This window comes from Balaenoptera borealis, assembly GCF_965194805.1.
Source record: "Balaenoptera borealis genome assembly, chromosome: 12".
Lineage (NCBI taxonomy): Eukaryota > Metazoa > Chordata > Mammalia > Artiodactyla > Balaenopteridae > Balaenoptera > Balaenoptera borealis.
This window is the reverse complement of record NC_138869.1, coordinates 75,462,819-75,484,140: the sequence shown is the minus strand read 5'-3', so window position 1 is coordinate 75,484,140 and position 21,322 is coordinate 75,462,819. Positions and strand designations below refer to the sequence as shown.

Genomic DNA, 21,322 nt, shown 5'->3' with positions numbered 1-21,322 from the left:
CCTTTTCTTCTAAGAGAGCAGCGCTTTGTCCACTCTTGATTTCCATGGTGGAAGAATAAGGTTCATGGATTTAGCCAGTGGTTCAGTATCAGAGGTGTGGGGAAAACTAGTAGAGTATTTCAACCCTCCGCCCCCTTACTGTGGTGTTGAGTTCAAAGAGACAGACCTACTACTGGTTTTCTCCCTAGAGTGAATTCTGGGTCTGTCATAGGACTTGCTGCTTTCCCAAGTGTAAAAGAACTGGATTTTAGAAAGGGCTCATTAAAACACCAGGAAAGCACTGGTTAAATATAATCTTTGTACCTTAGATTTGTGTTTTTATCGCATCTCAGCCTGAATGAGGCAGCAGTTTCAAAAAGTATTTCACTTCTTTTGTATCTCTGTGTGTAACAGACAAGTTCTCCATGTTGTTGGGGGTGGGGGTAGGGGCAGTGCCAGGGGCAAGTTCATTGTCAAACTTTTAGACTAAGACTTTTCTTGGAGCTTTGTTTCTGTCCACACACACACAGTAAAATTGAAGGGGAAAAAAAGGGAGAGAATGTCTATACAAAACAAAATGAGAGTGGAGTGGTAAGAGGAAACTTAGAATTAAAGTATTTTGCCTAACTATGCAAATAAATCTTAACACTGGGTCAAAACATTGATTTTTCTAGGCTGCTTCTACATTTTAAGGGATTGGGTTAATTTTTTTCATGGAGTATGAGCCTCGTTCATATTTCTTTTAACAAAACCTAGTCTTGTGGAGGTCTGGCTGTGAGTGGAATTCAGCAGGGATGTGATAAAGTGCTTTGTCATTTGCAGATAGTCTTGGGGTCAAATTCCAATGACTTACCACACTTGAAGCCTGGGGAAAGGAGGCATGGCCTGATAATCAGAATGGACACATTATTCCTGGAAACCTAGTTAGAGTTTGGGAAACACCCAGAAATTCACGTGTGAAATTTTGCTTCTACATAGGACTCAAACAAGCCTTTTAAGAAATGAGACTTTTGACACCATCCTGCCGTTGCCATCAAGTACCACATACTGACTATTCTTACATTATGTGTATCTGAACATTGAAATCCTACTTCTTGCCCTTTCCTCTTTAATCAAGGTGCTAATTGCCTATGAATTGGCACTTGGGATGTTTATATACCTTCGAAACAGATTTCTTGTGCCTTTTGTTTCATCCTCTGCCATACTCCTTGTCTTCAGAGGAGGGAAAAGATACTCATTTACAACTAATCTCAGAAGAAAATATTTCATGAAGGTCAAGACCAAGGTGTGAAGTCTGCATGGGAGAGTTAGTACATCCCGTGTTGCCTAGGCAAGTTCTGGTTTAAGCCTTCCTCCCACTTTATATACTGTCCTGGCTCGGTTCATAGCCTGGGACATCCCTGCTCCTGCCTGGGACTTGCTCACTGTCCATAATAACTTCTAAATGTCCAAGTTCCTTAAAAAACTTGGTCACAGAAAGACCACACCACCTCTTTTATTAATGTTGCTGTTTTTCTTAAAAAAAAAGATCCCAACTTAAGATGCACTTCTGGACATATTTCAAAGATCTGTGCAGACTTTGGGTCTGAGGCTCTTCGACCTAAGCAGCCCAACTGAGGGAATAATGCGGACCTTCAGCCCCACGGATGCCTGGTGCCCATATATGGTTGCCGTTTCTCTCTTCGCAGCTCACTTTCCTCTTTCCCAAGAGCAGCCTTAGAGAGAGAGGCACAGCTTAAATGATTTACAGCATAAGTGTATTTTGAGTCCTCGGAGGTCGTTGTGCAGTAGGATTGGTTCGTGTCAAATGTTGTCCAGCTCCAAGTGGTATTGGGAAGTCAGGCATGTCCCAGATGGCCACATGTGTCATTGCTGTCTCTTGGTGGCAGCAGACAGACCTTAGTGAGAAAACAGAAAGCATGTTACTGAGAGCCTTGCTGGCCCTAAACAGTGAAGGGTTTTCTTTTTGAGTTAGGGTTTCTTTGTGCCCTCCCCAGCAAGTGCCTGAATTTCTCCATAGTCTCCTGTGATTTCCGGTTTACTCAGGACTGGATTTGTTTCATTCATGTTTTGGTGTGGTTCGCACAGAGAAAGCCCCAGAAGAGATCTGCTTTAAGTATGTTATCTTGAGTTAAATATATGGTTAAATCCTATTCTGTCATTTTTCAAAAAGACGGAATAAGAAATATGAGACAAATTTTCTTTAACAAATGCTCATTTCTTGAGAGTATTTTAATTAAGCAGAGTTCTTTGGGGCTTTTAGATGACAACTTGATTTCATGCCAATTTTTTTTTTAACTTGGTACATTTTAACCTTTCCCTTCAGGAATATGAGCAACTAAAACAGAGTATAGGGAAGCATGTTAATGGGTCCAGATAATACGGTTATGTACACTAATGGAAGGAGGCTTATAATGTGGAACATGTCCAATAATATTTTATTTAAAAATAATTTGACTTAGAAATGGAGTTTTCCCTCAAACTGATTTATCTATTTTACTTGTTTATTTAGATTAGCAAAAGATATAACTCCCAGTTATCCAAAATTAAAGGCTCTTTTTAATCCTCCTTGAAATGCTTAATTTTTATAGCAGGTTTCGCTATTTAATTATTTGACTTAATGGAAAACGCACACACACGCACACACACACGCACACACACACACATCCATCTCTGAGGTCTTGTTAGTTTGGCAGCTGGAAGAAGTGGCCTGTGACTCTAAAAGATGTTTAAGAAGAAAGTACACTAGTGTTAAAATTAGGCTACCAGTCATCATTCTACAGAATCTATGTAGGGTTTATAATTATGAGTGACAGTCCCTATACTAATAAAATCTTCGAGGAATTTAAGTTAATTTTGTATTTTCAGAGGTCATCCTTAGAAATCTGTTTGTATTACTACTCACCACCATTCAGAGTGGTCTTATTTTGTGTGAGCAAAGTACCATGTGGCATTACCTGACCATAGTCTCACTGAATTCAGTGAATGGGTCCTGCTTTTTGTAAGAAATGGCCGAAAACTGTGTCTTCATGGATTGGTGAACGCTCAGCTGGAGAATGATCAGGCACCCTGCGTGCATGTCTAATAGCAAACACCTGCCAACATCAAGCCCTGGAACACTTACGTTTCCAAAACGTGTCCGTGAAGCAACATCTTCTCTTTAGAGTATTACGAGTGAGAGACACCAAAAATAAGTTGAATATCTTCATGGAAGCAGGCTGCTTTCATGTTTTTTTAATATGTGAGGTGTTCCAGAATTAAAGTTGGATAAGAGGGTGGTGAAGACCCTTTCTCTGTTACGGGAAAATTTTGATCGGTAACTCAGGTCTTGTAAAGAGACTTAGTCATTGCACTTCTATGGGAGCAAACTAGATCAGATGAAATTCAAAAGGAGACAGTAAAGGATCCTTTACCCTCTTTCCTGAGGGCAATCGGCCTGTTTCTCTAAGAGTCTAATTTACCCTCAGCAAGAGGCCAAATTGGCCTTAATTGTGTCCTAATTATTTGCTTAAATAGCTAATTTTTACTTCCAGTTCTCCTATCACATCTTGATATCTATAGGAGGCTACTTCTGAGCTGCTGCCTAATTTACAAACATCTTTTTAACCCTTTAAACATTGCTGTATAGCAGAACTTGTTGCTATATTATCCTCATTCCCGCATTCATCATTTTTCTGCGAGTTCTGATGAGGTCTTCTCAACATTAGGGAAATGTTCTTGCATTGTACATTCAAACAGCAATTATTGGTCTCCCTCAAAGCAGAACCATTTGTCTGAAAACATGAAAGCTTCTCTGGCCCCCAAAAAGTTGACTACAGATCCATTCGGGGACTTTCAAAAGTACCAAAAATGAAAAAAAAAAAAAAAAAAAAAAAAAAAAGCCCCTGTAGGAATGAAGAACCTGCATTAGGGAAAAATGGAATGGTAAGATTGCAAATGGGGTGGGGGCAGGGCATCTAGAAGGTGTCCAGAGTTAGTAAGTCTGAACAGGTGGACATGGGGACATGCTTAGGGGACTGAAATATCTTTGCTGTTCAGTAACAGGTCCTTGCACCATCTAAATCTTACTGTGAAAGTCATTCTGTCTCATCAAAGCTTCTGGATTCCTGTCACCCTTGAGCACTCCAAGTTATGGGGAAAATCAGTTTGAAATAAAAGGGTAGGAGAGAAAAGGATTTAGGGAGAGGAATTTAGAGGAAAGAGAAAAGAAGGAGGGATCTTCTAAGAATGTTTTTACAACCAACCAAAAACACAGATGAAATCCTATCAAAGGAAAATCAAAGAGACCACTCATTCCACCTGACCTTCTACCCAAGTTAACAGTGAAAAGACTCACGTGAGGCTGAGCCCACTCGCCTACTTCAGGATGTCAGCCAACTTCTCGTCATAGTACAGGAAGTTCTCCTGAATGTCCTCCCAGGGCTCAAAGGCCTTGGATTCGCCCTCTTCTTGCTCCACGAAATTCTGCCAGACGTACTCGAAGTCTTGGGGCTTCATGATGCGCAGTTTGCAGCCAGCCTCCTTCAGCTTCCGGAGAGCCGCCTGGATCTCAGGCTCCTCCCACATGAAGAGCCGCCCCGCCAGGAGGAGCAGGCGCAGGTTCTTGGTCTTGTTGAGGGTCCTGACGATGCGGTCGGCGCAAGCTGCGCAGGGGCTGGAGGACACGTACCAGGTGACCAGGTAGCACAGGGCCGGGTCGAAGGCTGGCATGATGGTGTTGAAGAACGCTTCCTCCGCGTGCGCGGCGGCGTGCTCGTCCTCTAGGTACCCCCGCGAGGCCTGCACTTGGCCTCCCTTGCTCTGCGCTTCAACCACATAGCAGAGGAAGGTCTTGTTCCGCCCGGAGCTGTACTCCACATTCCGGAACTGAAACTTAAAGAAGTTGGCAGGCAGCCGCTCCCTGTGGGTCAAGGAGGCAAAGGCACAGGGAAGGAGAGAGAATGATGAGTTCTTGTTCGAGGACTAGCGTGGAGTGGGTGGCTCTCCAAGATAAGTACCTCTGAGACACATTTACTCTCACTACCGAAACAGGACTTGCCTATGCTGACAGCAGTGACAAAAAGACACGAAGGAATTCAAATGTTTATCTAAAGGAGAGGAGAGAATTTGGAGTGAAGCGTGCATCCTGGACACCTCATTAACACAGGTCTCCAAACACTCCACCTTCACTCCCAGCACACAGCACACGCTCACATTTCTAAATCAGTGACTCTTTAACCTGGCTGTACATTAGAATCCTCTCGAGGAGCTACAAATGTCCATGCCCGGGCCCCACGCCAAGCCAATTAAATGAGAACATTTGGAGGAGGCCCAGGCATCAGCATTTTTAAAAAAGTGCTCCAGATGATTCTATGTGGCCAGGTTTGAAAAGCAGTATTCAAATAGTAATTTTACAAAGTAGCAAGCCTGTAAAATATCTCACGACAGAGCAAGAACATTTCATGCTTTCATATCTCTCCTTGTCAGTCACGGGTATTGCATCTTAGGTACGGGATGGCCTAAAACTTGCAGTCCCAGGCTCTCCCAAGGACTGTTTTTCTCAAGTCTGTCTTTTCCCTCAGGTGAAAGAAGGGTTGTCATGTAAGTGTCCAAGAATGTTTATCTTTGAGGCCAGACTACCTAAGGGTACCTTGATATGAATTAACTTGTATAGTATTGACACATTTCAAAACCATAAAAGACTTGGCCTCTGCCCTCCAGATGCTTGTAATCTAGCAGCTAGATTATAGCTGGAAAGAAAAGATGTAAATAAGACAGCTGAGAACAGTAGAGGACTACTAAAAATGAAGGGGTAGAGTGGAGGACATGTGATGAAGGTTCTTGAGAGTTTAGCCTTGACTCAGGAGCCAATAGAGAATTGCTACAGGTTCCTGAGGGAAGAAAGGTATAATGAAAGTGAGGTCCATGGAGGAGTACCGGGGTGGCTTTAGGCAGAGAGAGTGAAGCTGGGGAAAAGTCTGAAATTTAGAAAGCCCATTTGGTGTCTTAGAGCACCCGACTTGGTAATGAATATGTCCAAGGGGAGACGGCTGATTAGGAAATGAAAGCAGCAGAAAAAGGCCAGGTGTTTTGAAAAGTTTAGTAGTAATAAGGGGAGAAAAAATGAGAGGGCCTAAAGAAAGCATCAGAGGTGAAGATTGTTTTCATCTTTACGTGTATGTGCATGTTTTTCTAAAATAGGGAAGATTTGTGCAGGTTTGAAGTCCCAGGAGAATGAAGAGGCTGCAACAGGAGAGGTTGAAAAGGTCAGAAGGAGAGGAGTGGATGAGTACCAGCTGGAGAGGCTGAATGTTTTCTTTTAAAAAATGTAATCTCTGTGGTTGCCCCAGAAGATACCCTATGGCAACCATTAACTCTGCTCTTCTCTACACCCCTTCCCTTCCCCCAGAGAGGTCACCCAACTCCCTGGGCTGCAGGGGGATCCCTGGTATCCCAGGGTCTTGGCTTCTTAGGGGTAAGTTGCAGATGCCAAAGAGCTGAGGAAACTAGAGCTATTTTCCTGCAATCCCCCCTTCCCCCATCACCAAATTTTCTCCACCCAGCTTTCCATGTCCCTTGCTGTCAGGTTAAGTTTCCATTGTGGAGATGGATGTGTTTGGGGACCCAGCCCTGGGATTCCTTCGGGTACTATCTTTAGCTTCCTAAGCCCCTCTGTCCCTGGTTGAATGTGTTTATATTTACTTAACATTTGGGGAGGATGGATGGCCTGATGATTCCCCTCTCCTCTTTCAATCCCTGCTGGGAATTCACTTACACTGGGCTTTCTTCCATTAAACTCACCCCACCAGACCACTCCTGAACTCAGCCAGTTGCTAAATGATCCCTTCACTTCCTAGAGTGGCTTTTTTTTCTCCTGAGAAGCATAGAGCTTACCTTTCTTGCTGAAACTGTTTTTGTTTGTTTGTTTTTTAATTGGAGTATAGTTGCTTTACAATGTTGTGTTAGTTTCTGCTGTACAGTGAAGTGAATTAGCTATATGTATACATATATCCCCTCTTTTTTGGATTTCCTTTCTTCAAGGCCTTTTGCCAGACCACTTCCCCAAGTCCAATCCAGAGCTACCTGTAGGATGGATTCTCAGGTAAAACTTTTGGAAGGATTCATGGCTGCTTGATTGGCTTGGGGGCTTCAGCAATAGCTGCCTGTTGGTCCCTCAGGTTTCCTTCTGGAAACCCCGAAGTATTGCTCCAACTTTGCCAAGTACAGCCCAGCCGAGAGGACATGTGTGGCCCAGTGTGCAGTTGCATGTTGGCTGGATGGTCTACAACTGATGCTTCTCTCAGCCCATCCTCCTCTTCTTTAGGCAAGAGGAGAGGACCCAGAGAAACTGGAAACCCAAGGGAGAGGAAGAATGTTCACCTCTCTATAAATATCAGTTTCCAACCCCGTGGGCCAACAGCCCCATGGTCTACCCTGTCCCTCAGCAGGGCCTTCTGGACTAGGGACCTCAGGAAGGGAAGTGCATTCAAGGGGCAAAGGAAAGTCACGGAAGGTCTTGGCTCCCAGTCTTTCCTTGGGCTTGCTCAGAGACTGAGCTTGCTTGGCTTCCCAGTGGGATTCTTGGTCTTCTAGAAGGAGCATAAAGGTTGAATGAGGCTTCCCATTCTCGGGCTTCCCACAGACTGAAACAGCTCGGCCCTGGAGGGCTACCAGGAGAAAAGAGGCAGTAGAGGTCTGAAATTTCTCCAGAGAGCTAGCCAACATGGCCATCTTGGGTTATATTATAGAATCACATAACACTATTATGCCCACTAGTGGAAGGAAGGAAATAGTGACAGTGATTTCGTAGATAATCGCAAACATCTTTTATTTTCTAGTAGCATGATATGCCCAAGTACCACATTTACTTATATTATAGCCCTTTGCTGTCAACCCTAGCAGATATTTTACTGCTAAATTGTGTGTGTGTGTGTGTGTGTGTTGGAGTGGTGGTCAGGAGAGAGATGCCGATGGTAGATTTCTTCACCTGGACTCAGTCCCTTCTTCAAGCACAGAAACCAACAGCATGATTCCTACCCCCTCCTGCCAACTTCACCTCTTTAGGCACCACTTCCTCATACTTTCTGCAGACAAGGCCATTCATACTACATCTGCTTAGACCCCGGTTTCTGGGCATTGCAATTCTCTACGCAGGAAGTGGAGAATCCTTATATCTGGAAAAAAGTGGGACAAAGGTCTGCTTGATGGAGGGAGAAGAGATGTGAGTCAATGCAATATATATATATATATTCTCATTTTCACATTAAAAAGCATTTGCATTTCCTAAGCATAAATCTAGACAATGAAAGGAAGCAACCTGGAGGGCAGTGGAAGCTAGTCCAAGTTTAAACATTTGCCCCCAAATAATCCATGGAGTGGAAAATCTACTCACAGGTAATTGAGTGTTGACTCGTTTCTGCTTTGCTCACGAGACCTTTCGTGACCCACTTGAAAGAGGCAGAATTGCCAGTTTCAGTTTCCTTTTCCCTTTTTCAGACCACTTTTCAAAGAAGATGCTAGGAGTGGGCATCGTCAGAAGGAGGAGTGTAGGGAAGCAGAGAGTTCTAACAGCCGGACTTCCTAGAGCTAAGAAGGGGTTTGAGGAGCTGCTGGCTCCTGACTGGCAGTTCTGGATGGGATTCCGAAAGCCCTGGGCCTGCCCTGTTTCCCGGGGAAACACCATCTCTGCACATGAGCTTCCACCTTCCCCCAACCCTCAGTGGAGGCCAGGGTGGCCAGAGTCAGTGGCTGTCTTCTGTTCTTTATAGAACAAACTTTCCCAGGCTGCTCCAGACTCCAGGTGAGGGGTGAGGGGACATGTGGTGTCGAAGGCCCCTCACTCCTTGCCTGGCCCTTCTCTGAACCCTGCTTCTCCTCTCTGTTCCTCACATGGGTGGAGTAAACTACTGGGGGCTAGAGAAGTGGTTGGAAGGAGACTCGTCGCCTGTGCCATTTATCTCTGTTCTAGAATAACCCCTTTGATAGCAGGTTCAGCTTATGTAAAATCATACACACACACACACACACACACACACACACACACACACACACACACACAAAATCATACACAACATAACTAGAGGTAAAGACAAACACAGCAAGGGGAGCTGCCAGGCAGAGCTGCAGCTGGGGTGGAGACATGGGGAGCCAACCCGTTCCGGTGCCCCAGAGCTTCCCTCAAGCATGCTGAGTTCAGAGGCAGGCATGATCCAGTGGAATTCTCTTGTGAGCCTAGCGCTGGTGGATCTTCGTATATATATCCTGAACTTCTCTCTTCAAGAAGCCCTCCCCCCAATTAATTCCCTACCCGAATGCCTGGCAGAGAGCCTACCACACAATAGGTGCTCAATCATGAGTTCACTCACTTATTCAGCAAATGTTTATTGAGTACCAGTTAGGAGCTGGGTACCATTCTTGGTGCTAGGGAGAAAGCACCTAAAAGGAAGAGTCCCCGTCCTCATGGAGGTTAAATACTTCTGGGGGAAACAGGCAGTAAACAAATGACTCCTATTCAGAAAATATTTGTTGAATATAAAGGACCCTTCTTTATGGCCTTTTTAGATGCACTTGGCAAGTCAGACAGTCTTGGGGTTCACACCCTACTCCATCCACTAGCTTTGGGCCAATTATTTCTCCCTCTGAGGATTGGTTTCCTCATCTGAAAGATAGGTTGAGTAATCCAACCTCTCAGATTTTGGACAGCAGTCGACACTCGAGAAATTAAACCTGGTACCGATGGATGGTACCTTCTCTGGGCCTCAGATCTTACCCCTTAAGCACATCCCTCCTCGGCTCTCCTGCTCCTTTTCAGAGGGTTCTCTCTTTCAGTGCTGTACTGGTTTAACACCCAGCTCTCTGAAAGAAATTTTTTTTAAAAGCTCTGATTTCTAACACTTGCTGATTCCTGTCAACACACCCATTATGGAGATTTCAAGAAACCAACAGGATTTAGTGAACACAGACTTGGTAAGAGATGCATCCGACTGACTCTCAGCCGAGAGGCGTGAGCGGGCCTGGGCACTCTGCCGCAGTTATAGACCTTTCTCTAGCAATTTCTACCACATTATTTTTAATGTTCTTAGGTCTGCTTTCTATTTTTTTTTTTGGTCATGCCACGAGGCTTGTGGGATCTTAGTTCCCCAACTAGGGTTTGAACCCGGGTCCTTGGCAGTGAAAGCTCCGAGTCCTAACCACTAGACCGCCAGGGAATTCCCTTAGATCTGCTTTCTATCCCAAGTGCCCTATTCAAACCAGAATCACGATAAGTGGGCATGTCTCTCCTTATCCCCACCCGGTACTCCCTCCTCCCCTCAGACTTGTTTCCTGAAAAGCCATCTGCGGTTCTAGTCTGGGGCCCTGTTCTAAGGGTCAGTGTGGCTAGACCTCTCCCCCATGGGAGTCCAGGCTCTGCTGGTCCTTTGACGCCAGGGCACTTGGAGAGCGAAAGAGAGGAAAGCTGTTCCCTCTTCCTGTCCCCGCACAGACATAGCCACCCCTCTAGGCTATTTTAAGCTGTCTGTTTACTCGGAGGGGCCCAGGAGACAGATCTCCACAGCTGTTCCTTGTGGCTGGGAAACACGAAGGGCTCCACCTCCCTCCTGAACTGCTCTCAGAGCGCCCAGAAAGCTGCCCGACTGTGCCTCTTCTTCTGAGCCTTGGGTCAGGGAAGCGTCTGAGCCTCACCATCTCGAGGATGGAGAGAGGTGGAGCTCTGTTTGGGAGACCAGTGGAAAGGATGCCAGGGTGGAGTCAGAAAACTTGCCACTTACTGGGTCTGTGGTCTTGGAGCAGTGACTGGATCTCCCCTACTCTCAGCTTCCCCATCTGTAGAGCGGCAATGATATAGCTCCTCTCCTGGCCTTGTGCCGAGGCTTGAATGCGCTCAGGCCTATGAAAGTGTGCCGGGATTATAAAGCCCCAGACACGTGCAAGTGACATCAGAGGATTTAAGCTTTCAAAACCTACCACCCTGAGACCTCAAAGCATGTTCAACTCAATAAACATACTCTAATTCTGTTCTGAACCAACCCTGCCCCTGTGCCGGGGAGATCACAAGATCACAACACTGTGCAGACTGGGTGTGCATGTGCCCGTGTGTGTGTGTGTATGTGACCAAGGCCAGCAAGGACCAGCATGTTTAGGTGTTAGAAAAAGGATCTCCTTCCACAGAGAGCCACTGGAATCAAGGATTCTCCTGTCCTGGTGGCCCTAGACACTCCCTGTGAATGTATTAATCTGTGCCCCATTGCTCCTTTAATCCTGGGTTGAAAGTGACATTACTTGGTTGGCCATGGGTGAGTGCAAGTTCGGGGACTCTTTCCTGAAGCCTTGCCTCAGGAACTAGGATGCATTTCCCTCAGGTTCTCTTAGAAATCAGAAAATATCTGAGTTGGAAGGGACCTTGGGAATCAACTAGCATAACTTCCTCATGTTACAGAGGAAAAAACTGCAGCCAGGACTGGAAAAGCACTTGCCCAGCTTCAAACAGCAAGTCCAAATTGCCTCCCAGGGCCCCTTCTGCCCCTTGAAGGCATCAGGCCTCCATTCTTCCTGAAGTTTCTCTTCCCGTGGCCCTTCGTCTGCCTGTGGGCATTGTTGGAGACAAGCAATTCTAGTGGCCCCACGTATTCCCTTCTTACTCTTTGATTAGGAACTTAGCAAAATCTTCTGCCAAAGGGACAGAGAGGGAAGAGAAGGAAGACAGCTTGGTTTCATTCCTGGAAGTGGCATAATCTGGATGAGACAGGGGGACCCTGTGTGCAGCCCCCTCTTTGGAGTCTCAACACTCTTTGCTCTAGATCCTGCTTCCTCCAGGCTGTGGCTGAGGGTGTTGGAACCCCTCCTCAGCCCAGAAGCTCTGGGCCTGGCCTGTAACTTCTCTGTTTCCCTAGGTGGGGGGGGGGCAGATGTAGGCAGCCCCCGGGGAGACTCAGAAATGATTCAGCAAGCAAAAACAAAAACAACAACAAAAAAAAACGCTTCTCACTCTAGCTTGGGAAAGGATGGATCTATCTTTCCTGTCTTAGGATCTTCTACTCCAGGGAGAAGCTCTAAAGAAAGAGTGAGAGACATACAGGTAGAGGAGAGACCCACTCAGAAGCAGAGAGAGACGTTGAGGGAGGAGCTACTTTGGGACCATATTGAAATGTACCGGTGGCATCCCATGTTTTTACCAAATTCCCTGGGACTAAACAACCTCTACCCAGAGAGGCAAGTGATGCCTCAGGGGTGGTTTCCTCCTCTGGGCCCTGGCCTCCACGGAGTTCCCCCTACCTCCCCTGACTGGAGGTGTCTGAGAAGCCAAGAGAGATCTGCTGCTGCGTCCCCTGCAGCCCCTGCTGTGCACACCCGTGCACTCTCACGGCTGCAGCATGGTGACCCCAATCCCTACTGTTACCATCTAAGTCCCCCCAGCCTGTCCCCAGCCGGTGCTCTTCTAGGGAGGGGGGGCCCAGTCCACACCCAGCTCTCACCCTGTGACGATCTCAAAGGGCGGCAGCTCCACCAGTTCCTTCAGATTCTTGGGGTCCTCCGGGTTCTCCAGATCCTCACCATCCTGCGAGGTAGGTGCCGCGGCCTCAGCGGTCTCTTCTTTCTGGGCCATGGAGGGCCTGAGGCTTGGGAGTCGCTGAGAGAGAGGAGAGGCGGCGGGTCTGGACCAAGGCCTGGCGGCAGAGTCCCAAGCAGCTGTCAGCAGCTAAATCTGCCTGGGGGTGACAGGAAAAGGATCTGGCAGTCCAGCAGTGTGCTCACCCGCTGGCCCACAGGCTTTATAACCAGAGGCCCCTCCCCCAGGCTCTCTCGCTCTGTCTTTTTTTCATTGAGTGACAGCGGGTGCCAGGATGGGGGGAATGGAAAAATCTGGCCGTCGGTATCCCCTATTTATCAGCAGCAGACAGGAAGCTGGCAGGTGGGGATGGCTTGGCCTGCTCTCCCTCCCCACACCAGGTCACACATGTATTCATATTCTCTTTCTTCTCCCCCTCTCTCACCATGTATCCCTCACCTTTCTTTCCCACCCAGCTCGCCTGGGGAGATCGTGGAAGGGACCTAGGGTGGGTGAGTTTTCGGAGGGAAGCTCTCTCAGAGGTTTAAGCAGGACAAGGCTTGTGTTGAACGGGGCGTTTGCAAAGAGACCCAGGCCAGCTTGGTTGGGGAGACTTGGGTTCAGGGAAAGAGGGTCCTGAGACAGGGGGCGATGAGTAATGCAAATTGGGAAAGAAACTGTGAGTTGTTACTCAAAGGGAGTGGATGCTGATTTGCCTGTTATGATGCATAAGCAATGTCACGTCGACTGGGAGCCTCCAGAAGTAACACTATTGCCATTTACTAAGCTTAGTTTTGGAAATAGGCCAGGCAGTGAGTTTAGTGTTTTATATGTGAAATTGGACTTAATGCTCTCAATAGTCCTGGGAGGCAATGTGGATTATCCCATGTTACACATGAGGAAACTAAGTTGCACAGAAGTGTTAAGGGCGTTTTTTACGGTCATAAGCCCCAAAATGGCAGGGCCAGGATTACAACCAGGCCTTTTCACTCCTGAGGCCAAATGTCCAACTGCCATGTATGTTCCCTCTCAGTTGGTCCTTTATTCATTTAACAAATACTTATTGAGCATCTACTATATGCCAGGGGCTGTTTCAGGTACTGGGGTATGGCAAAGAACAAAACAAATGAAAATCCTTGCCCTCACGGAGCTCGAGGATGTTGAATACTATACAGGATAAGTAATATATATGGTCTATTTGGTGGTGCTAAGGAGAAAAGGCAGGGAAGGGGGACAGAGTGACATGTTTTTATAGGGTGGCCAGAGAAGAACTTTGAAAAGGAAATAATTGAGAAAAGATCTGAAGAAGGTGAAGCAAATAGTCATAGGGTTATCTAAGGGGAAAGTGTTCCAAGGAGGGGAAAAGCAGGTGCAAAGGTCCTGAGGTGGGAGCTTTCCTGGTGTGTTTGAGGAACAAGTAAGGACATACACATGGCTGGAGAGTCCTAGGAGATGAGGTCAGAGAGATAAAGGCCAAGTAGGCTGGGGCCTTAGGGACTGTTATAAGGAACTTGGCTTTTTCTCTAAGTGAGATAGGAAGCCATTATCTTTGAAAAGATGGGACACATGGTCTGACATATTTTTGTAGGATCACCCAGGATGCTTTGTTGAGAACAGAGCAAAGGTGAGAAAGAGCAGAAGCAAAAGGACTGGTTTTAAGACTGTTGAAACTAATGAGAGATGACTGGGGCCCCTGGAATAATCCCTGAGCTGGAACAGCATCGGGAGGGGCTGGATGATTTTTGCAGTTGACACGGTGGGTGCTTAGCCGGAGCCATGGGTTTTTGTGTCTGGGGCAGTGCAGACATTCTAGGACATTCTCAGGGCAACAGAAGTGTGGGTCAGAGTCACCTAGATGTTGAAAATGAGTAACCTAAGAACGCTGGGGACCTGATCTGAACACAGCTCCCAGTGCAGGTGGGTGGTGGGAATGAGAAGGTAGGGGACCCCTTCCATGGTCGGGGTAGAGAATAGGAGTTAGGATGATTTGGAGGATTTGGGGCTCTCCCTTCCGGAGAGTTCTGAGCAGCATTGCACCCTATGAGTAAGATGTCCAAGCATTTTGGTTTGCCCAGGATAATCATAGTTTATATCTGTTGTCCAGGCATAATTGCTACTGCCTTCCCTTTCACTCCCAAAGTGCCCCAGTATAGACGAACTATATGGTCACCCTACCTATTAGGCTTATTACTTAAAGCATTCTTATCCAGAAGTTATTTTTTTTTTATTCAGTCATTTTTCCAGGGATGTAAAGCACAGGGTAGCGGTAGTAGTGCCTGTGTCCACAAAGAAAGGCAGTGATAACTGATAAATAGCAAACACACATTATTATTATTATCATCACACAAACATACAACATTTAAATGCAAAGAGTTTACTTCGTTCTTTTATTTTATCAACATTTATCTGGGGCTCCTACATGCCAGGCACTACTGTAGTAAACACCAAGAATCCAGAGAGGAATAAGGTGCTGCCTCACCAGGAGCAGCTCCCAGTTTTTATAGCATTTGGGGTCATTCAGGCACTCAGGCTCTCATTATCGCCTTCGGTCCTCATGCCAGTCTCACGCGGGTGTGTATTATTGTCTTCATTTCGCAGGTCAGGGCCCTGCAGCTCAGAAAGGTGATTTGTATAAGATCACACAAAGATTTAAGTCCAGGTCTTCTGAGCCTACATTCTTATTTCCAGGGCTGCACCCAGCTAGTTCTGATGAATACATCTTTAAAGCATTCCGGTTGCAGCTACAGTGATGTGCTTGGATCGACTAAGGAAGAGTAAAATGTCTTGCAGGGAGGAAAGTGGGGAGAAGGGATCCTTTCAGCTCACTGTTCCCTTGTGGGGAAGACTTCCTCCCTGAGGATAGGTTCTTATACTTTGGCTGTAGTGTATACCCTGGATTGGGAGTAAAAAAAAAAAAAAAAAAAAAAATCCATGTTCATATCCACATCTCGATCCTTGATTCACTGTGTGATCTTGGCCAAATCACTTAGCATCTGTGGGTGGGCCTCAGTGTTCCCACCTGCGATGCAGGCTGAGTTATTGCTCTCTATTCCAGGATGGTAAAGGGATGAAAATGAGGAAGCAGGGCTGGCTCCCGAAGACCTGCAGGGTGGAGATGAACAGTGTGGAAATTTTCTGACTCTGAGTGATGTTGGGAGATGGTCCCCAAGCTGGTCCTCTCTGAAGATGTGACCCCCTCACTCTACCACATCCATACACTTTTACCTTTGACATTTGGGAGAGTGCCCTGGACCCTGCCTGGACTGATGACTGACAGTTTCCTTTTCCACTGCTCCTTTCCAACCCTCCTTCCCTGGAGGCCCTCTGACTCGCTCTGGCTATTTATGGAACCTCTTGGGGGCACAAATTCCTGCCTGGTCCGTGGCTCTCCTTTCCAAGTCAGTCCAGTTTCCCCTGCTGGCCCCAGAGCAAGTAGCTAATCTGGGGGATCAGGTGCCAGGAGTCGGACTCCAGCTCCTGCAGCTGCCACTATACCCTTTTTAGTGCAGGCATTCCCCAGCCCCCCGTGTTAACACTGTTGGGTACGTTTCTATCAATACACCCCTTTTGCAGAAGAGGAAACTGGGAAATAAGGTATCTATTTATTTCAGTGGGGTCAGTGGAGTGCTGGGATTTGAACCCAAGTCTGTCAGCCTCCAAGTTCCATGCTTTTCCCACTGGGTTATGCTGCCTGGAATTCAGTAACATGAGAGCTGACACGGGCCCAACCCTCCCTGGGGCTTGACGTGGCTCTAAGCAGGTCACGTAAATGAACTCATTTACTCCTCATAAGGATGTCGGGGTAGGTACTATTATTATCCTCATTTTATTGGTGAGGAAATTGAGATCAGAGAGGTTAAGTGACTTGCCCCCAAAGTCACACAGCTAGTGAGAGCAGAGCTTTGAGTCTTAACTCCTTCACCATTTAGTCCCGACTGCTACCAGGACCCCTGAGGCCAGGCTCTGAGGGACGAGGGGCAAGAAGGGGACTAGGGGGAGAAAGAGTTCTTGCAGGGAGATTGGGCTCTGGAAGCAATTAGTATATGAGGTGTGTGTGTGTGTGCGAAGGAGGTACAGGTATAGAGACACCAGACAGCGGGTGAGTGGGGATGGAAACCCAAAAGGGAATTCTCCCAATCTGTCTCTGTAGGCCCCAGCCCCTCTCTGTGTCTGGGAGGAGCTGGGTTAGGCCCAGGGTAAGCTATGGCCTGCCTCTCCCTGGCCCATTTCCCACGGTCATTTCAGAAAATATTCCAAGGTTCTAGGAGGTGGCTGAGAGGAGGAGACAGGGTCAGGCACGGCTACTCCTTGGGTCTCGGTGGGCTGCCGAGCTGCCCTCACTGGGAAGGGAGTAGAGAGGCCGGGGTGGGGTGGTGGGCTGGAGGAAAATAGCAGCCTCACCAGGGGAGGGTTTACATTCTCACTCTGCGAAAGAAGATACCTTGGGAGCCCGTTGACAGAGTGGGTGCTTTATGTGCAGGGACAGCTGGGACCCCCAACAATGCGTTTCCCCAGAGACCCAGCCCTGGCGTGCCCACCCCTCGGTCACTACCAAGACGAGGTACACAAACAGTGGGCCACGGGCACCAGGCACCACCCTGGCGGGCAGGAGCCTGCCCCCGCTAGCAACCGCTCTGTTGACATAAACACAGGGGTGTCCAAGAGCCTTGGCAGGGTGTGGGATGGGGGCCAAGGGTCTCCAGAGTCTGAGGCCAGGAAGGGAGGAGCCTCTAGAGTCACGGGGCAGGCGGGAGTTTCCAATCTCCTCCTGTGCAGGACATCACGTTTGGCTGGCCATGCAGGACACACCGCCCTGGGGAAAATGGTGACACCTGGGACTTTATTCCTGGTCACCGCGGTCTTCCATTCCAGTGGCCACTCCTGGCACCGCCCAGCTCCCGTGGCTGGTGCTTTGAGTCTTTGAGGAGAGCGAGCTGATAAGAATCATGCCCATTAAGGTGAGTAATAGTGTTCCCCTTTGAAAGGGTGTTTGCAGGGCCAAAGAACCTACTGGGAGAAAGCAATAAACTTAACAGTCAGCTTTTGAGAGGAGATTTTCAGCCCTTAGAAATGTGTTGGAGTAGGTGAAGGTGGAGGGGGGAGGGGCTTTTTCGGGTGCTCCTCTGAGCAGATCATTTCTGGGCAGGCTGGGGGACCTCACAGATATAGACACTAGAGGGACAAACGGGGTTGATTAGATACCACTGAGGCTCCTGGCGTGACAAAGAGGGCTTCTCCTAACTCCCACGCCAGAAGAGGGGACCTCTGTTATGAAGGGTCCTTGAAATCTAGGTAGGGGGAAAGGGGCCTCGGTGGACTCTGCTTGAGGATGGAAGTGACAGGGGTGGTCCAGATCTGAGTGGATCCCCCCAAAGTCAGGCTTTGTTTGGATGGGTAACTAGTTCGTCACTGATGAGGATCAGCAATAAATCTTTAAAACAAAAGGGTCTTGTGCTTGTGTTCTGGAACAACAGGAAAAGGGATCTCTGGGAAGACTCTGATACTGGGCTTGGAGTGCAGGGAAACGCCAGGAGACAGAATGGATGGTGGCCACCACAAGGGAAGCAAGACTTTGGAGCCCTGGCCCGGGCCTGACAGTACTCGGGGGCCTTACGCCTCCACTAGGGCATCACCTCTACCTGCCCGTAGGTAGGAGGGACCACAGATGCACAGAGAAAACACTTGCTGCACTCTGCCCGCCTCCCAGCCCAGCTGCCCGACGTTTATCCACTGGACATACACCTACCGTTCTGCCCGCCTCACCTGCCCCTATGTATCCCCATTCTGCAGACACTGGCAAAAGGAAGAAGAATGAAGGGATCAGGGGAGAAAAGAGGGAACTAGGATACAGTAGAATGAGACATCACACTGCCTCCTGGGGTGGCTATTTCACTTGGAGCTGCTCCCCACCTCTCCAGACACTGGTGAAGGCCTTGTCTCTCCCCTACCCACCGAGTGAATCATATTCAGACACCAGGTGCCCACTCAGAGGCAAATGGAAAAACACTGCCCAAGGACACAGAAGCACACACACGTGACTTGGATGGTGGAATCCCGGGACACATCTGGCAAAGAGAGAAGGCAGCTCCGATTCGATCTGGGCACAACTCTAGGTAACAGGAGAGGAAGGGCTGAGGGCAGTGTGTGCTCCAAACCGGGCTCAGAACTGGGAGGCGGGGTAGAGGAAGGGCAAGAGGACAGGCAGGTGGGGGGGGGCTGGAGGATTAGAGGCTCGCACTCAGGAACCAAGGAGCTGGTGCTGAGGGGGATTTTAAGGATGACTTTGGGGTCAGAGGATAAGAGTTTGGGGTTGGAGAGCCTGCCCTTTCCAGCTGTTTCTGCACAAAGCCAGGAAGCTGTGCCAGGCAGTAATGCTATTCCAGGGCTTGGGACACTGCCCAAATCAAGCTTCCTTCTAGCGCCAATATCCAAAACTAGAGGCATCTGGACCCCAGGACTTGTGGTAGCAGCTTGCCCTGCAGAGGTCATAGTCACATGACAGGCATGGTGCATCCTCTCGGAGGGCCAGTGTAATTTCTGGAATTAGTTGGCAACGTGAATAAAATGTGGTAGCAAGTATCTGTAATGCCTACGTGAGATGGTGATGGTAATGCCAATGACAAATACTTCTGGGGTGTAGACTTGTTTAAGTGGAACTAGGATAAGAATCCATGCAGTGTGGCTCCCTGAGCCTGTCCTCGATCAGTATTTATACATTTATAAATTTAAAAGTTACCTGGATCAATGGAGTTATCAATTTAACTAAAAGCTTTAAAAAATCTGATTGAGGGGAAGTCAAAATCCATGTGAATGTGTAAGATAAAGAGCCCATCATTTTGTGTGTGTAACACTGGTCAGGCTGGCCCACAGACCTGTGGGGAAGGTCACTCACTCTCCCGGCCCTTAGGAAGTCTGGGAAGTACTTCCGCGGTCTCAGAGCAGGGTGGGTCCCCATGGCAGTGTGAATCAGAACCATGGGTGCTCATTAAACAGGTGGCCTCCTGGGGTCCCCTCCTAGGACAGCTAACATTTATTGAGCACCTCCTCTGTGCCAGACACATTTACTCTTACCCCAAATTCTCTGAGGTCCCCATTTTACAGACGAGGAAAATGAAGCACAGTGAAGTAAGTTGTACCTGGTTACCAGTTAATGACAGGGTCAATATCCAAGCCCAAGCTGGTCTGTCTCCAAGGCTGGAACTGCAAACCACCGTACCTTATGGCCCGCATTCCTCAAGTTGATCTGATTCTGTGAGTCTTGAGCCAGGCTGGAGTCCAGGCCATCAACAAGGGCCCCAGGAGGTCACTGGGCCGCACTTTGAGAAGCAACGCCCCACGGCAGCTGTTCTCAATCTGCCCGCACATTAGAACCACCTGAGAAGTTTCAACAACTATTAATGCCTTTCCCTCCCCCAGGAGAGAGGCTTTTTCAATTGGTCCAGAGTGGGGTGTAGGTGTTGGTGGGGTGCTGGTCGGCATTGTCTTTTAATGGGATCACGTGTTCATTTATTCAATCAACCAATCAACAAAGATGTATGAACACCTCCTCTGTGCTCTGTGCTGCTCTGGGGCTGGGGACACAGAGGTGGGTGGGACACTGTGCGTGCCCTTCAGGAATGCCAGTGACCGATGTGCCCAGCTGGGCAGAACACGCCCTTAGTGGAGGCGGGGAGGATGCAGATTCCTTCTCGCTTGTCCTCACTTGGTGAGCTCCAGGAACAGCCAGTCTCCTTCTCAAATGATGATGTCCTCTGGCTATTCCCCCTGGGTGGTCCTTGGTTCCAGACCCAGAACTCAGCTCACAGAACCAAAGGTTGTCAAAGCAAAAAAGGCCCTGGGCTTCCCTGGTGGCGCAGTGGTTGAGAATCTGCCTGCCAATGCAGGGGACACGGGTTCGAGCCCTGGTCTGGGAAGATCCCACATGCCACGGAGCAACTGGGCCCGTGAGCCACAATTACTGAGCCTGCGCGTCTGGAGCCTGTGCTCCGCAACAAGAGAGGCCGCGATGGTGAGAGGCCTGCGCATCGCGATGAAGAGTGGTCCCCACTTGCCACAACTAGAGAAAGCCCTCGCACAGAAACGAAGACCCAACACAGTCATAAATAAATTAAAAAAAAAAAAAAAAAAAAAGAACGTGAATTTCTTAAAAAAAAAAAAAAAAAAAAAAAGGCCCTGAAAGACCATCCGTGCCTGGAGCTCTCAAATTTCAGCGAGCAGCTGACTGAAGTGCTGGGAGCTTGTTAAATCTAAAGATGCCTGGAGCCCACCCCAAAAGTTCTGATTCCTAGGTCTTGGGTGGGGTCCGAGGAATACGCATTTTTAATAAGCTCCCAGATGGCTCTGGGACACCCTCAGCAGTGTTTCTCAGGTGGGCTGCACATGAGGGGGTCCTGGCAGTTTTAAAAACACTGATGCCCAAGCCCCTCCCTAGAGAGTCTGGTTGGTATTTTTCAAAGCTCCTTCCACAAGGCGCTGGGGCCTTCCAGCTGGCCTTGTTTAAGATTTGGGGAGCCAGCCCCGGGGCAGCCACTTCTTGCCACCATCAGGGCTTTGAGACAAGAGGAGAGGAAAACAAGAGGAGGGAAGAGAGGAAAATAAAAAAGCCAATAAGAAAGTTTAGAAAGAGAAGTAAGAGAGAAGGTTGGACAAGAAGCTCCTTCTGAATTCACTAGCCAGCACCGAGGCTTACATCTCTCCTTTTTCAACAGTTTTTCTTATTACAGTAATAATTAATTGATGTAAAAAACTAATAGTATAAGAGTATATGAAAACAAAAATAAAAAAGATCTATAATCTTATCAGAGATAATGACAGAAG

General features: G+C 48.0%; 2 protein-coding genes across 2 annotated transcripts in view; one reads left to right on the top strand and one right to left on the bottom strand.

The window, feature by feature from the left end:
• Positions 1–1,458: 1,458 nt before the first annotated feature.
• Positions 1,459–12,711, bottom strand: APOBEC2 (apolipoprotein B mRNA editing enzyme catalytic subunit 2). Its single transcript, XM_082347898.1, has 3 exons — positions 12,432–12,711; positions 4,316–4,879; positions 1,459–1,877 (listed from the first exon to the last, which is right to left on the bottom strand). The coding sequence occupies exons 1-2, from the start codon at positions 12,560–12,562 to the stop codon at positions 4,336–4,338; spliced, it is 675 nt and encodes a 224-aa protein (XP_082204024.1). The 5' UTR covers positions 12,563–12,711; the 3' UTR covers positions 1,459–1,877; positions 4,316–4,335.
• A 156-nt stretch (positions 12,712–12,867) lies between these two features.
• The window catches only part of UNC5CL (unc-5 family C-terminal like), a 28,130-nt gene continuing 19,675 nt past the window's right edge, over positions 12,868–21,322 (top strand). The window contains exon 1 of the mRNA XM_082347840.1: positions 12,868–17,463. The gene's annotated coding sequence lies outside the window, so the exon portion shown is untranslated. The remainder of the gene's footprint in view (positions 17,464–21,322) is intronic.